Raw genomic sequence first — 18,396 nt, 5'->3', positions numbered from 1 at the left:
GACAGACTGCCTGGTCCACACCTGTCAGATAGCATCCAAAGCATATGTAGACAACACAGACTACTGTCAGATGGCCATGAAAGGCACTGCAGACTGCCCAATGTCCAAATGTCTGGATGGGAAACACGGGACCGGAGCGCTGTGTTCCTCATGTGCACGTGCGCGCGAGTGTGTGTGTGGGGCTGCAATTATCACTCAGCCGTGTGTGTGTGTGTGTATATGTATGCATAGCACTGCATGGGCCACTGGACAGCTTTGCTCAAAGTTTGCTGGCAGTTGAGCCATGCAGTCCCTCAGACGGAGCGCCTTTCCAGGGAACGTTTTTCTTTTTTGCACACTTCAGGAGCACAACGCAACTCTGAACACACCGCAATGGTAGGATTATCACATGGGATTAATATTTTTCTTTTAGGTGAGAGGATTTTAACCACAGGCTGCAGTCCGGCTCCACGTCCACGTCTGTGCTGTGAAACACTCCTGGGCCGCTGTTGGAGGTGAGATTCATGTTTATTAATGGTGTAACTGCCTGGCACAAGTTCCATGTCATATCTCCTACACAGTTAGAAGGTGATCATTTATTACAGCCTGAGATCCGTCCAGCTCCGAGCTTGACGCGTGCAATGACACGCTACTGCGCACGACAGAGAGACGCAGCTGCCCATGTTATATGCAGTTGTGATGGAGACAATCCCATTTTGCCGCCATTGGAATAGGTAAACTGCAGTTACATGGTCCTCGGATAGGTGTCCCATCTTGACCGCGCCCGGAGAGTTTTGAACATGTGCATCACACTCGGGGCCACCAGCCAATTTTGACCAACTGTGTCGACTTCCGCAGATGGCTCAGAACGTTTTGGAACTGAAATCTGACACTTTTCGGATGTGCGCCGATTCATAATTCCAACGCCATTCTGCGTGACTACGGCTATGTGTGATGGGGGTGTTCAGCCTTGATTTGTCCCATCCAGGCCTCACAGTATCTCATGCATACTCCACCTCTATCCATTTATGGGTTGGCCATGATGTAGGCAGACTGAGCACTGCCAATATTGCAACATAGAGAGGGGCAATTTTTGGGCTTCAAAATGGCTCTTACAGCTTTCTATAGAACACTTATGGGTTTGTCCAGTATCATACAGTGTATATAGTCTCTGATCAAGATGCACAGTTACTACAGTATCAAAAATATTTTGTTCAAAAAGCATTTAACTGCAGAAAACCCACACTGAATAAAGCTACACCATTTTTGAGGAAATATCCAATATGAAATACACAAGCTTTTTTTTATTTGATTGAAAAAGTAATAAAACACTAAGTCCAATAACAAGTGTCTGGAAGGCAAGGAAATAATCAGATTGCCAGCCCATAAGGCATCAGCTTAGCCAATTTAATGTGGATCATTTCTTCAGGTTACTTCTAAATGTTGCTGCACCAGTAAGCAAATTCTATTGGCAAAAATTTAAAGTGCCAGTGTGATGCATTTTCTCAACTAACATAAAAATTCCATTTGGAAGACAAATACTGTGGGGTAGCACAGGGATACAGGGAGCCAAAATGAAATATTGCCTTAAACTAAATACACAGTGCTGTGATCCAACATAGTTAATTTATTCAGTCACGAAAACCTCTCTTGGTTGGAGTAATGAAGTTAAGATAGACAAAGGTTTTTACAACATATCCATCAGTCTGCCATTACCTGATCCACAAGGAGGCTCTACAGTGAAGCAGCATTACAAACATTTCTCATTATGATCAACATCCAGTGTATGAGGAGGTGGTAATGACAGAGTTTTACATAACGTAAAATCAAAGAAGGATTGACATTTCATAATGTGGCAGTACTGATGTCATGATGATGATGACAAAGATGATACACCATCTGGAACATGTGATCGCTTTTGTCTGTCAATGGATTGCTTACAAGCCATGCACAGTTTTGGAGAAATACAGGTTTTGGTATTAGGAATAAGAGATATTTTTTGGCATCATCTCGATTTATGCTACAGATTCATTTCTATTTTTTATGATTCTTAATCACTGGGCAATGCAACACCTCCAAAGTGCTGCTTATGTGTGTTTGCACAGCAAGCAAGAGAGACAGAGGGAGTGAGACAGAGACAAGACTTGATGCATGACCAGAAGACCTGCTTTCAGGTCTGCACACAAAGCTCCAAACAAGAAAGAGACCTTTCAATTTATTTACTTAATGTCTCCAGTACAGAAAGCAGTACCGGTAATGGGTGGAGCTTATCGATACTCCAGGCTTTAATAATTTAGTACCATCTGTATGCCATATAGTACAATTATACTTAATTACTTTTTACTTATTTATTACTACTTAATAATAATTACTATAAGTAATTAGTTAATTACTTATACTTAATTATTAATTTTTTTTGCCAGCTTGCACTCGGCCGAGACGGACACATTTCTTCTCTCTCCCTCCTTATCTTTTCCTGCTTCTGTGGCGTGTTGTCTGTGAGGCTCCAGTTTTGCTCTTCTGGAAAACAACAAAATGGATTTGTTAAAGTGGGTTTCTGAACGCAATTGACACTATTTTTTACACAAGACATTCGGGGGCGGAGGACCCGACCGTTCCTGCCGGGACGCATGTGATGGGTTCGTGATGGACTTCGTGGAGGAGATGGCAGGTCATGTGCCTTTACACGCTGTCTGTGGAGGACGTCGAAGATGTGTATATATTTGCTTGGTGGTGACCAGCTTTCTGCTGTGTGGAGCGGGCATGGCGCTGGTTTACCGGAAAATTAAGAAGGTGGAGCAGCAATAATTGGGCCATCCAGGCTGCCCCACATGATTGATTCGATTGGGAGGCAGTAACTGCGCAGTCGGCAGGTGTTAACCCGCACGCTGGAAACATCTCGGGCAGGATTGCAGCTCTGGAAAAACTGCTTTGACCATCAGTAATGACCACATCCTACATTCAGATGTATTGAGAGCCACTCTGTTCTCAGAACTGTGGAATCTTTCAGGCGTCTGCTAATCTGGATATTCATTTGGCTTCCCCAAAACACAGCTGCACTTCAAGGCCGCTGCGAAAAAAAACCTCCTCAAGAAGATCAACACTTAAGCCTCGCTCCCTGGTCATCCCCCTCCCCTCAGCTTCTCCAGCTCTGACGTTGACTGTGGACAGTGGACTGCTCAGGGCTGAGCTCCTCCCCCTTCCAAGATTGTCGGACAAGGCCGTTGATGGCACCTAATAGGCTGCCTCCGGAGTGTTCTGATAAACTGGACATTCAAATCTTGGTTGTCGTCCTGCGTCTTTGTTTGTCTGTGTGATAGTGTTTTCTGTGCTGATGGGTTTTTTTTCCCTCATTGCTGCTGTGTAACGCAGCAGCTATGAGGGTTTTTTTCTCTTCCTTACCTCGTGTGTGCTTTTTATATGTGTTTATGTACCGGGCCGGCTTATGTGTGTTGTGTGTTATGTGTGTGTCGTTTGTTATGAGTCGGTCTTGGTTTGCTCAGCCCTGCTGTTGACCAAGGCAGGGATGTACATCTGGAGCTGGTCCCCGGGTGCCTAATGGCGACTTCTGCTCCTAACTTGCAATTAGGATGGGTTAAATGCAGTAGACACATTTCATTGTGCAGGGAACATGTTCCTTTGTGCATATGACAATAAAATTCTTTTGAATCCTTTTGAATCCTTGAATCCTTTTTTAACTTTTACTTAAATCCATTTTGCTATTTTAATTTATGGTTGAGTCAGGTCTGGTTCCGCGTGTTGCCACATCCCCCACCCTATGGTCCACCATGTGTCCCGATGCAACCATCCAAGCAGAGAACCGGTCCATCCCCACCTCTTGAAAGTAACCACCTTTCTGCTGCCACCAGCTTAAATGTGAGCATGCCCACTAGCGTGTTACCTGTGGGGATCTACAGGCTATAGATTGGGTAGTGTTTATAAACTAGGTAACTAACATTTTCCAAGGGTGGTGATAAATTAATCAAAGCTTGTATAATGACTTGGAATGGGGTGTGAGTCCAGAATGTTTTAGAACCTTAGACTTCAATACTTTTTAGAGGGGGAATTCACCCTTTCCTGCTAATTATGTAATTTTTGAATGTTAATTTACTCTTAATGTATTTATAAAGTGTTTCAATTCTTGTTATCATATACACACTATTATTATTATTATTTATTTTAACTTCTATTTTGTCATTTGATTTTGAAATGTACCACAATAGAAATAAGTGTTTTCACTTTCTTGTGTCATCCATGTATTTTTAACATATTTACAATTATATTATGTACTTACATTGAACTTACTCAATAAAATCACTCACATCACTCACACTTTTAATATAAAGATGACTTACCACCCTCTGCTGGAATGGAATGAGAGTCCAGAGAGTAGTTAGCGACATCCATTGTTCAGTGTTGTTACCTAATATCCATAGCTTCTCCAAAAATATTAGTTCGATCAACGTTCTGTTTTCCTTGACCCAAAATACATAAGCATACCAAATGGCAAATGTCAGCTGTGCACATTTTGTCTGTGACTGAAGTTGCATGCACACACGCACAGCTGCTGTAAGCAGGTGTTTTTAATTATGCAAAAAAAGACAGTGGCGGAAGACATTAAAACCACTACAGTTTTCACTTATGGTACCAACATGAGACTTAACTCCCTCATGGTAAGAGCAACATAACACTTAACTAAACTATTTGAATTACAAAAACACAATAAATCAATAACACTAACAACACTGTTAAACTAAAATGAACAACAACACCATTTAAAACCTAAAAACCCCAAACTCCTATGGTGCATTGCAGCACAATGTCCATTGTTTACAGCAGTGGTGTCCAAAGTATTCCAGAATACTGGTGCAGGTTTCTTTGCAGCCACTGACTCCAGCAGGTGATTTCATTGATGAACTCATCCCATCTGCTCAAAGTGATGTTAATCTACAATAAACATAACTTTACAGATACATTATCTAACTCATAAAAAGGAATAAAAATGCACCTGTTTTACCAATTCATTACAAAATAAATATTATTAATAATTACCTTTGAGACAAGATTCCACATGCATTTACCGCATGACGCCATAAATGCATTTGGTAATGTAGATAATGTTGGTAATTTCTCTGTGATTCTGGAAGTGATGAGAGAATGCATGGTTTCATCAGCCACGTTTTGAGAGCAAATGTGTCACTGGCTATGAAATGATCATTTTATATAGTGTGACGTAAAGCGGGACAAAGTTGGCATGGCGAATTGCATGGCAGTGCGGGGAATCTTTCATCGAAGGATCAAAAAGTGACATCGCTATGAGCGCTTGGCCGGCACAAGCCAGTTATCCCTGTGGTAACTTTTCTGATACCTCTTACTTAAAACCCCCAAAAATCATAAGGACCTCGAGGCCCTGCTTTCATAGTCTGTATTCATACTGGAAACCAAGATCAAGCGAGCTTTTGCCCTTTTGCTCCACGGGAGGTTTCAGTCCTCCCTTAGTTTGCCTTCAAAAACCTGTGTTACCGTTTGACAGGTATACCGCCTCAGTGAACACCCCCCCCCCCCATCGCCACTGTCAGCACGCCCAGCAAGCCACGCCCAGTGGAGCCAGACGCTTGACACCAGAAGCAAGAGCCTGCTCGGTGCTTGCCCCCCTGGGTGAAGTGACCCCCCCAAAATTTTTTCTTTTTTTTTGTGGAGATAGGGTATCAATATTTCCTGAAGTAATTGATCCGTAAACTGAAATCCGTAAACTACTTAAACTGAAAGAAAATATATACCATGAATGATATTCATGTTTTGCGAGACCTGTATTAATGTTTTGTGGGATATTTTATTCACGGTTTGCAGCAAATTTATTAACTGTTCGTGAATATTCCCAGTTTGCATACATTTTCATTAATGTGTCTAATTCCCAATTTGCAGCAGATTCACGTTTTAGGGGTCAACAGGTCCCACTTCTCAGAGAAATATTTTAACAAACTCACCTGAAACTGAAATCAAGAATGATAATGATAAATATTACTGGTGATGACTCAGCCAATTATACTGACAAATGTGATTCTGACTAACCTCAAAGGAGAATTTTGGAACACTTGCTAAAAAAATACATTAATTCTCATTATTATTATTATTGTTGTTGTTGTTAAGTGATGTGGTCAATATTTATGAAATCCTGCCACAGTCCTGCAAAGCTTGATCGCTGGTGGTTTAAAAAAAAGATGACAAAAAACTACTTTTCACAGAAAAATTCACAAGTATTACTCAAAGAATAGCTGGATCACCCAGTTTCAGCATCACTAACCTCCACATCACCAACTGCATTGGTGCAAAAAATGTTTTGAGATATAAACTCAATTTGATGGGCATACAGTGTATACTGGCAGAATCCTTCAGAGTCATCACAAACAGATCTCTACTTTTTCCCTCAAAGTTTAAGTCCAGAGAGCCTGGTAAAACAAGTGCACACAACAGGAGGCTGAGCCAAAAGTGGCCTGCACAGAGGCAGTTACCGACCCTCATTCATGCACTGCATGGTATCCAGGCTGCTGTGCAACAAACTATCTTGCAAACCACTAAGAATAACAGTTTTATGTAGGTTTTTTTCTTTCTTTCTTTCTTTCTTTCATTTGTTTACTTAAAAAAGACTTTACCTTTAGAAGAAAAAATATAGTTTATTTTATTTTATCCAGCTTTTATTTATGATATACCAAAAAAAATCTGCAGAGTAGATGTCAGACTTTGACATCTTCTGTTGGAAGCTCAGACTGCTAACTTTAATTGAAGTGGGCAGCATCTGTGTCCTGTAAGATACTGACATCCAAATTAATGGATATTTGGCAGTATTTTTTGTTGCCATTATTAACAAAATATTTCTGGCCTGGTGGAGGCTCTCCACACATATTACATACATCATAGGCCGGCTATAATGTGCACCTAACCAGCTGAATAAGTGGTGGAAATAATGGTGCTTTTGCATCTGTATCAGATGCCCAAAGCGCTTTACACATCAATGCCTCACATTCACCCCAATGTGATGGTGCTGCCATACAAGGTGCCCACTACACACCAGGAGCAACTCTGGGATTAAGGACCTTGCCCAAGGGCCCTTAATGATATTCCGGTCAGGTTGGGATTTGAACCGAGGATCCTCTGGTCTCAAGCCCAATGCTTTAACCACTGGACCATCACCTCCCATTGATGTTTAATACTGAAAAAAGAGCAACCTCTCACTTCTATCAAACTGCATGAAATGATCAGGATCCAATGATTCATCTGTATTTTTCTAGTGTGACACCAAACTCCTGTGACGTTTGAAAGCAGGAAACTGCCGATCGTATCACACTACTACAATCAAACAGTCATCTCTCCCGTGGTCTCACCCAGATGCCGTTGTCTCCTCTCAGCATACTGAAGAGCAGCTTCAGCTCCTTGACTGTGATGCTGTAACTGGCCATCACACCCAGCATGTCCACCAGCAGGTCTGAGAAAACAGAGAGGTACAAAGTGAGCACCAGAAAGGAGGAAACATGAAAAGGAGGAAAACATGTTTGCGTCCTTGTTAGCATGGTTGTGAGTAAGCATTTGGAAAGACCCTTCTCTGATGAAAAAAGGTGACGTCATCATATCGCAGAGACACTTTGTTTTTTGCTCTGAATCATAGATGGTGAAACTCTCAGTTACACAGTGCATTCCATCCAAATGCTCCACATATCTACAAAACACACAACCTTGAAACTTGAGTCTTGTAATTGCTGCACACAGCATAATGTAGTATCATGGACATATAAACCACAGGGTTATATTTTCTCGCCTGGGTGTATGCTGATCTTAATACATCAAGTAATACAAGGCCACATACACAGAGAACTCACTCGGTACTCTCAGGTATTAGCCACAAAAGCAGAACCATGTAATAGAGTGAAAAGGCTTGTGGACTGTCTGCACGAGGTTTCATTTATTATTGCAAACGGCGCACTCCCCATTTTAAAACACTCATTCATGTAGCCATCTTTAAGTAGGTCAACAAGCAGAACTTTGTGTGTCTGGCTTATGTGTGTGACTAAAAATATGGAAGTTTTTCCTTCTGTAATGTCACTGGCAGGCGCATGTACCAACCTGTCACCTGCATTATCCAGGCCAAAAAGGAGCTCTTTTGTCATCGCTACACCTTATGCAACTAAAAAAAAACCCTGCTTTAAATATGCTTCTGTCTTGCACATGCATATGAAAGCATTTAATTAAATGCCACAGTGTGTTAAAAGTGATTTCCTTGGTTAAAATAGCATTCTGCCTCATTGACTTTCACTTTACACAGCCACAAAAGATCTGAGCAGACATGGCAAACACACAGCAGAACCCTCTCAGAGTCAGCCAATCTGCTTATGGAGGCTCTTCTTTCCCATTAGGCCTGCTAGATATGAATAGAGTCTTCCCATAATATTTCATTAGCCTGAGCCCAGCAATAGGGACTAAAGCGGAAGGCTAGCTCACGTGGTATGAGAGGAAAAACGCAATACACAATGTCCTAGATTCAAAATCCCTAAGCTCTTTTTTCTTCATACGATCAATCCATGTAGGTCATGTTAAATAGTTTTAGAAAAGTGTTAGACTCAAGCTTTGGAAAGGGAGTCTTTGAGAATTGGCATAAATTTGATTTAAGCACCTTATATTCTGCACTGGTGGACAGTAAAAAAAATCATGTATGAAACATATTATTCTAAGATGGTAGGTAGGACAGAGGACACTGGGGGGAAAGAAGGAGATGCACTCCAAGGGATCATTAGAGGAAAGTCAAGGTCAATTTAATCATGTAAAAAGACAACTGAGCATGTGGCATTTTGAAATAAAGCTCCCAACACAAATTGCAGTGCACGTAGACACACAGAGTTCATTACCCTGGCTACAGTGAGAGGATATTAGAAATGTCTCACTGCAGGGCACATTGAAAACAATCTACTGGTTTAGAACACTAAAAAAAAAAACTAATGTAGTTGTAAAATAACTGTCCAGGACTATTTTGTGTGTGGAGGTCTTATTATTTCTGTGGAGGAAAAAAAAAAAACAGCAGCAAAATGTCAGCAACAAATCAAAAGTTACCGGTCATTACTTGTGCAATAGTGCACCACGACATGGACTGTGAAGTACGGCACCACCAACAGCCTAATTATACAACAGCATATTGACAAAAAATAAGGCTTTTAATTTTCTATAAAGGTGAAAATTGTGGTCTGAACACCTGTCCTTATGAAATAACGCCAAAGAAATAATGAAAAATATCACCAGCAATCCATCCATACCACTCTGATCAGCAGAGCAACACAGAGCCCATGATGGTCACATTTAACTTTTTCCCTTTTGTGCTATCCACGAGTCAAATCACCTGATTTTTTTTTAACAGATAACTAGTGATAAAGTTATTTTCAGAAGAAAATAGTCATGGTAATATGGTGAAGCAAGCTCATTTACGTAAGCCTTAATGATTGTTAATTAAACACAGCCACAGATTTGTTAAATGTACAACCAGAAAAAAAACATTGATTCATTCCGTTTTCCATCAAGTTTAAATCTGAAGGAGCAGAATGGAAAATGAAAATAGTTCATGTTAAACTCTTGCTCAAATTACATAATTATTAAACATGTCATATAGCCTGAAGCCAGTTTTAAGCTGTCTTTTAAACTTTTATGTGTTTCTCATTCAATCACATTGCTCTGGATACTGGTATAATACTGTAAGTACATCATTTAAATATTTCACTATACATCTTAGCAGCTGTGATATTTGAATCTGTACAATCAACTCCAGTGCCTTGATGCTTTCACTTGTGTCTTTGACACAACTTGGCAAACAGCTACCATAAAACTATTCTGTTTGGAACAGCAGAACTGGTCATTTTTAATTATGCTGCAATAAAATTTAAATCGGCAGTTATGCTGTTAAGTTGATCTCAAAACAGTCAAGTTTAGATCAAATTAATTGCTCCTTGAAATGCATATACTCTCACATAACTTCAAGTGACAATTATACATTTCATGTACTCAATATGCTATCAAAATTTATCTTATAAAAGGAAAGGACATGCTATAACCTGGGAAAAGGTATTCTAATCCAATTACATTTGTTCTGCAAATCAGATTGGTTAATCATGTGAGATTTCCAACCATAAAATATTGCGTTGACGGTGTGCATATTATTCAACCGTTTTGCATTTAATGTATTACTCTGTGCCCTGACAGCATTGTTTATGCAGATGTCATAATGGCGCTGTCAGCTGAGAGCGAGAGAAACTGGTGGAGTGACGACGATGCCAAAATGGGTGAATTTAATCTATCATCCCAAAGTATTGATGTCGATTCTGATACAGAATTACTCAATGCAGTTGACCAGATGAAGAAATCTGTGGGTCTGCTCACAGAATTTCCAGTTTGGCATGAAGACGCTGTTGCTACGGTAAGCTTCGCCGAGCAATGTAAATATTGCAATTACTGCTGTGATAACCGATAAATACAATACTAACTGTGATTATTTGATGACCAGGGACCAGGAATCTAGCAACACTACGGTCTGTGTAACAGTTTTATCTACCTATATTATTATGCGGGTTTAGATGTAGCCTTCAGTGGTGAAGTGGTCTTTCGCTGAAAACACGGATCCAGGTCGAATTACTTACAGAAAAATAAACCATGCAAATGATGGAATTGGATTAGAATGGGACTAACCCTGTTGTGTCTGATGATTTAAGGACGTTAATGCTGGATTTTGCGGTCGCAAATATCCGTTTTACTCTATAAAATATCCATAAAACTCAATTTGTGACCGTAAAATCCAGCATTAATGTCCGTAAATCATCAAACACAACAGGGTTAGTCCCGAAATACCATGATATAATATCAGTCACCATACAAAAAGTGAAAAATACTATGATATTAATTTTGGCTCATTTCACCCCACTCTACTGCAAATAATGATTGTTTTCATAATCAATTAATCTGTTGATCGTCTTTATTACTCATTTCATCTATAAAACAGACCGCATGTAAAAAGGAAGATTGCCTTTTACCAAAGTCCGACGTGGTATGTTAATTTTCCAATCAACATGCACAAAACTAAAATACTATCATATTCCAGTGATATAAGAGGAAAAAAAAATGCAATTTTGTATCTGAGAAACTTGAACATGAAAATGTTTGTAATTTTTCATTGGTGCATTTCACGCAATGATTCTCCACCACTCAATAGAGGAAAGTTGGTGCTGTGGTCTCTAAGAAGCAGAATCACCTCCCAAAAAATGAGAAAACCTGTGGAGCCTCGATTTAGGGTGACACTGCTGAAGGACATGACAGAAGAGTCACAGCATTTGAGTACTGCCTGCTGTCACCTGGGAGTGCCTGAACTCAGACGGACAGTGGTGGTGGAGGGGACATGGTTCAGCACACCGTTAGTGACACTGATCAAAGTATCAGTAGTATCAGTAGTACAGAGCAGCTGCATGTGCATTTCATTTGAGAAATGAATGTCTGTGCATTTCTTCATAGCTGGGCAACCTCAAACACCTGAAAAGGATCATGTCATAAAACTGTGTGGAACAGAGCCAAATAGGAATGTACAGCTCCACAATTTTTCACTTCAGATCGGATGAGATATACTTTATTGATCTCACAGTGGAGAAATTACACTCCAGTTATCTCAGATCCCGATACCTGAATTTGGATATCTGCCGATACCGATACTTTTACGATCCAATACCAGAGTTCTGTTTGCTTTAATATTATTATCATTATTGTTGATTTTATATGTAGATTTTCTTAAAAAGGAGACCTGAAAGTTCAGCTACAATTTGCCAGAAGGTGCATCTAAGATGAAAGCCTAGATCTGATGTTTTGGTGAAAGAATTAAGTACTTCTATTTTTTATAGACTTTTATAGCCTTATTTTTATAGACTTAAAGAGAAAAGACAGCACCCTCTGTCTGTCTGTCTCTCCTTCTCAATTTTCAATTACAGTGGAGCTTTACTGATATGGGAGACATATGTTTACATTGTCAAAGCAAGTGTTACAGACTAAAAATTAAGTCCCTCTGTCTCTCTCCCTCTCTCGCTTTCGCTCTCCCTCCATCTCTGTCTTTTTCTTTCTCTCTCGTTGCGTTTGTGCTGCGCAAACTTTGAACTTTTGGAAACACGAAGCCTTTCAACTGTAAAATTAGTGTATCATCATCGACGTTCACGCGCAGGATTTTAATGGAGACTTTTTTTGCTTTCAGTGGACAGAATCTCTGTTCAGCTCCTCCACGGCTGCACACTGACCTGGCTTTTCATAGCATTTGACAGCCTCGGGACAGTGAAGTGGTTAACTTTTTAGCACACACTTTCAGCAACAATTCAGTTAAGTTTTTGGAAAATCCGTGCCCGACAAACAGACAATTTGAATCCGAGAGCAGGGCAGAAATTTGCTGCTAACTGCAGCTAGAACACTGTGGAAGAGAGATCTCACAAACAGTCCGGCTTCAGAAAACCTCCTCTCTCCCCTCATACCGCTTGGCAGTAAACAAGCAGAGAGCAAACAACAGCAGTTGAGAGGATTCGCAGTGGCTCTTCTCCGGTATTGAAAAATGCCACGGGTTGGATCAGTGTTTTCCGATACATGAATTACGTCGGAATCGGAACCCGATACCGATCCATGATCGGATCAGTCCCATCCCTAGAGCCAGTGAGGACCAAACTGAACCAGCGCACAGAAAACAGCCATATGGCTGCAAAAGACCATTGGAAACTGGCAGAAGAAAGACTTTTTTGTTTCTTGTTGAGAGGCTAAAATGCTGGCATGTCTCATCTAATATTTATCTGTGCCTTGTGTGAACCAGTCCACACATTCATAATCTTTTAATCTTTCTTTTATCCACTTTTGAGCATCTTGTATAATTTTTTACTCTTAGGGCCGCCCATTAAGTATTGCTGGTGTGTAAAATTCACCTGTCTTGTTTTTAATGTCCAAATTACATGGAAGATTTTGATTTGAAGACTGAATATTTGTGATCCATTTTTAAAATCGTATGCTTTACCATCAGCAAGGAGGCATAACTTTGTTTCACCTTGTCTCGTCTCCTCCACACAGATCTGCTGGCAGCAGAGTGATCTCACACTGACAACATCTGCCGAATGACAACATAGGTGCTTTAAACATTTTAGTGTTTCACCGTTACAATGACTAACATACAAGTCAACTTTAAAACCACTTTAAAAAACAAAGTCCTTCATTCCCTAAATATTTTAAATACCATGTTGTCTGACTGAAGGGGTAAATTTAGCTTTGAGGGGGAAAATGAACAATATTACCTGAGATTCCAAAAGAAGAAAAATATGTGTGGAAAATAAAGACAGATACACATACAAACCTATAGAGCTAAGTCTGAACACTTGTGCTGTCAGTTGACAAAAGTAATAATAGTTATCCAACTTTATCATGACAGAAATACAAGTATGTGCTGGGCTGCAAGCCAAAAAATCTCAATGAGGCTGTAAAAGTGGAGAAATAGCTAAGGGTGGGTAAAGGTTCACGGACATGATATTGAAGACTGACCCTCTTCAGACAGATGGAACTGGTGTTCAAGCAATCACTGATTCTATTTGGGAGAGAAATGCAAACCCAACAGGTGTCTGTCTGTGATGAGCAACTCGCAGGGGCTATTCTCAATAGAATTCAGTGCCAGCTGCTTGTTGCTTAGCAGCCACAACAGCATGGTTTCACACCCAAGAAGTCAACTACTCATAGCATCGTAGCTCTGCTAATACACATTAAACAGAAGCATGAACATCAGCAAGGTTTCTTTACAGCCTTTTTGCTGTTGTTGTTGCAAAATGTTTGATTTGGTTAATCAGTCTGCAAGATACCCAATACATTGTACAACATAATTAGCCTATACATAGACTGTGAGTGCTCTGTCAAGTGGGGTAGAGTCTGACTTCTTTTCAGTGAATTCTGAAATTTATCAGGGATGTGTTCTGGATCATACTTTGTTCAATATTTGTATGATGTTAGTCTTGAGTAAGATCATTAAGTCCAGCAATTTCAGTGCCTTTGTCAGCCAGGACAGGTCAACTGACCTTGACTTTGCAGACAATGCAATGCAACTAACAGCAATGAAGATCCAAGTCTTCAGGGTCATGGTACTTCTAGCCTTACTGCATGGGTGTGAGACTTGGACTAAACAGTAAACTAAGATGATGATCATATATCTTTGCCATTCTGTCTCTCTGGAGAATTCTCAGGTGGAATTATTTCGCCTCAGTTTCAGCTATCATTTAGGGAAACTTACACGAGGCCTACTACTTACACGGTGAAGAAATGTCAGCCACGAAACTGCAGCCATGTGTTGCACTTTCCATTGCATGATCCAGTGACACTCAAAAGTCACATGACATCAGTTTTTTCCATGTCCATTTCAAGCCTCATTCGTAGGTAGTTTGAAATGAGATTTAAATCACAATTTTGCAAATCCATTTTGGTCTGAATGCTCAGATCAGATTCAGACTGTTTAGTTGCAGCTGTGATTTCTCATGCCTTCTGTCACCCTCTGAGCAGCTGTGTAACACCCCCACCACACACACAAAAGCCCAAACTAACGTGTAAAATCACCTCCAAAAATAAAAGCAGATGATGTGTCACGCTTAAAATGCTCTACACGTTGTCAAACATGCATATGCATCACACACACAGGAGTCTCATGCACATATTTACATGGCAGTGTTTCAGCTGCTGCTCAGTCTGTCCACCTCATTGAAAGCTCTTATGTAATTTCATAATATATAAACCTAAAAACATAAATTATATAAATACATTTAAAGTCACCACCGTTGCTTATAACCCATGTCCTCTGAGTCACACGTGACTAATATCACTACAGCAACTGATATGGACTAGATGGTAGATGAAGACTGCAATACTGTATGGACACAGAAATCAAATCTGGTTACTTGCTATAAGTGGACAGTCAGTCAGGGAAATCTGATCTGAATGAGATATGCTTTAAATCTGACTTGAACTGGAAGTCTGAACAAAACCTTACAGCTATAACATGTTATGTTAAAGGAACAGAAGTAGAGTATTGGGGAATGATCTTCCCAAAACATTTTAGATGGATGTACACTGTATGCAGAAGTCCTGGAGGTGAGACACCTTGATGTGCGACAGGAAAGGTCAATCTATTGAGAACAATCACTGCTCATATCAGACAATTTCACAAATATTTAAAAGATAACTTTACTGAAAAAGTTACTTGTTTCATACAATACATCATTATCCAATTACTATACAACTACTAACAAAATATCAGTTTATTTGTTTTGCAATGAAAAATAAAAGATTAAAAACTGTGATAAAGCTTCCAAACACAAATTACACGTCTTGTACTTTCTTGGCTTGAGTTGGTGTTTTATTTTGCTTCATGGTACAGAATGTGGCACAAACCACAATCAGAATTTGTTCTCAGGTTTATGCGTCATCCTGACCACTACACACATGATAAGATCAAATCTGTTCACAGATTAAGTTTTCATGAATGAGGTCCAGAATCTCTACTAACAGCCGTCACAGCAGTGTAATCTGCAGACCTGTTCTGAGCAAAGCACACAGCGTTCACTGCTGCTGACTTTCCCTTTATGTGGTTTCACAGTTGTTTTACCACCTACTCATTCCGTCCACACCTAAATGCACAAGATCGTGTTCACTACGAAGTCATAAAGAGCATTTTCTACCGAAGTAAAAATGTGATCAAATAATAGACGAATATCACACACTGCATCACTGATGCATGATACAAAGGCAGTGCAATGACATCCAAAAAACAGCTGTTGTACAGATGTTGCAACAATAATTTTCACAATATGTATGTAGAAGTTTGATACAGGGCCTGAGGCTCATTGGTGCCAGTGCTGACCCCTGAATTCGGTAGTGTAAAGTGAAGACGAGTCTATGACTATCCCCGGATAGGATGCAGATCACTTCCCCAGCCAAGGCCAGAACCCATTTATAGTTGGGTTGATTGGGACAATGCAGATGGAGTATCGTGTCCGAGGACACAAACATGTAATATGACCGAGAATCAAACCCAGATCTATATTTTGCTAGTCTGTCTGTGTGTGAAAAACTGTCTATAAATACAAATATTAACACCTCTGGGCAACTCAAAACCCTTTAAATATATTAACCCCAAACACAGTTTCATGGTGGACTGTAAGAGAAAAGGATCATCTTAAACAGAAGACATGAAATTTCACCAGCAGTTTGTTAGGGCATGCGTGGGAAACATGAGCAGATTTAATCTGTTTTCATGGAATAAAGTCCTTCTCTGTTACCCTCCACCATGAAGACGTGTAACATTTGATGCAACACACAAAATTTGGCACATGCCAAGTTTCTCCAAACACAACAAGGGTGTTTATTTGCAAAATTGCAACTGGGCATGAGCCAGTATGATATTTTGATAGCCTTAAAGTGCATATCTCTGGTAAATGAAATGTCAAATGAGCTGATTATTCTAAATCAATGATGAATGATGAAAATATTGATGTATTGTTTTATTTTTGGTGCCATATGCCCTGAAAAATTAAGACATGAACATGGCAAAATTTGCTTGATTTCATCTGCCGCTGATAAATGTTTGGCTACAGGAAAAGTTACGTCATATGAGGGCCCGCCTCCTCAGAGAATATTCATTGAAATGAATAGGAAAACCAGAATGTGTTTTTTGTGGACTTTAATTGTGAATATGTCGAAATGTTGAGCAGGTGTGTTTTGGGAAGGTCCGTTATAACCAGTTGTGGTGTTCATTAGTCATGCAGTTTTCCCAGAGATAAGATTTTTGAGGCAGAAGCATTTCATACACACCTCCTAGAAAGAGCACAGTCTGAGAAATGGGCTTCAAAAACTACTTGGAGCCAGAGTTGCGGTGAAAGAAAGATTTTATCTGTGTGTTTAATGGTGGGAACACAAAGACTCAGATAAAGTGACTGCTTTTGCAATCTTACTACATCGTGGACGCTGCACCCGCTCCCAGTCATTTAACGGCATTACCTGCTTACCAGATTAATGAGGGTAGACGGACAAATGACAGACGGAAGCAACACAAACCCCTCAATCGGCAAGCGGATCTTTACTGGTCATCAAGTTTTTCATGAAATAATCACAAAACTTTAACTTTTACATTTCCGATTACACAGACTCATGACACCAACTATGGATGTTTGCTGAAATTATATCAAAGCAAAGCATCATGGAACAGCATGTTCATGTTGCTTAACTATGCACTTTTATAAAAACAAAGGTTCACTCGCTGTACGTCGGAGAGAAATAATTTTCCACAAGGACATTAGAGGAGTCTTTTATGATTGTGATGAATGTAATTTGTTAAAAGCCTCCCAACGCTATGACATTTTTATGTGAATTCTGAATGGGAGGCGGACCTAGCTGACATTTGCTTGCTCATTAGCCGTTAGTATGTCATGAGGGTAGCAGCCTACTTTATTTTAATTTTACTATTGCATTACCTTAAATTCAGCCCTCTTCAAAAGCAAAAAAATCTACAAGTACTACGATAGTTTGTGATTGTTTGCTTTTGCAAATAACAGACTGTGGAGAAAAGATAAATAATACAATTCTTGAGGCTATAAATCATATTTACAAAAACAATACACATAATACAATCACATTTTAGTTGATGTGTCCCTCCAAAAACATCATACTGCATCCTCGGTAATTAAATAATTAACACTTTTCTTTTAAAATAGGCATGAACAGCTGTTAGGATGAAGAGGATGAAGTTAGGATGAAAAGCTGGAGAAATTTCTGACGCGATTTTTTGATGGAGTGAGGAAAGTCCAGAGAGTAGTCTGTACATGGAGTCATGTACAGTACAGTACATGCAGTTTATCATTCTTGACATCAGAAACAAGTCATGAGGGAGGGTGGATTTTTTTTTTTCCTTACTTTTTCTTAGAAACAGAGAACAAACAAACAAGGTAAAATTTTGAAGTTGGGAAATGAAACTTCCCCTTTTAATATGAATTAACATAAGTTTATGGCACACAGTTCATTTCATTCTCGAGGATGAGGAAGCAGACAAGGAAAAACTCACCATGCAACTGTTGTACTTAATGTCCAAGCTACCTCCATTGTCCAGCATACCACATACTCATGGTCACCTCGGGGCAATGACAACAAGTGGCAAGTTCCGGGCCCAGCTCTGTAAACTTTGGCCATCTTCAGCCAAAGCAGACTCGCCACCTAGTGGACTTGCCGGTTCTTGGACCAGCTGTACTGTTGCCAATGAAATTGCCAAAATAAAAATTTTTTTAAAAAATATTGATGCGGCCCGAATTTGGCATGCGGGCGGGGATAATAAACTAATGTTTTTTTGTTGCCTTT

At 39.8% G+C, this 18,396-nt stretch overlaps 1 protein-coding gene and 1 long non-coding RNA gene across 17 annotated transcripts in view; one reads left to right on the top strand and one right to left on the bottom strand.

Moving 5' to 3' along the window:
• Nucleotides 1-18,396, bottom strand: part of nbeaa (neurobeachin a) — a 361,602-nt gene that overhangs the window by 187,652 nt on the left and 155,554 nt on the right. For all 16 annotated transcript variants that reach the window (XM_034178254.1, XM_034178240.1, XM_034178256.1 and 13 more), the window contains exon 3: nt 7,362-7,462. In XM_034178254.1, the coding sequence (XP_034034145.1) occupies nt 7,362-7,462 (101 nt within the window). The remainder of the gene's footprint in view (nt 1-7,361; nt 7,463-18,396) is intronic.
• LOC117517285 lies at nt 1,938-16,981 on the top strand. Its single transcript, XR_004562695.1, has 3 exons — nt 1,938-1,949; nt 3,520-3,522; nt 16,872-16,981. It is a non-coding gene; the product is annotated as an uncharacterized LOC117517285 (long non-coding RNA).

Source organism: Thalassophryne amazonica, chromosome 9 (genome assembly GCF_902500255.1).
Source record: "Thalassophryne amazonica chromosome 9, fThaAma1.1, whole genome shotgun sequence".
NCBI lineage: Eukaryota > Metazoa > Chordata > Actinopteri > Batrachoidiformes > Batrachoididae > Thalassophryne > Thalassophryne amazonica.
Note: the sequence above shows the minus strand (reverse complement) of the source record. Positions and strands in the feature narration are given on the sequence as shown.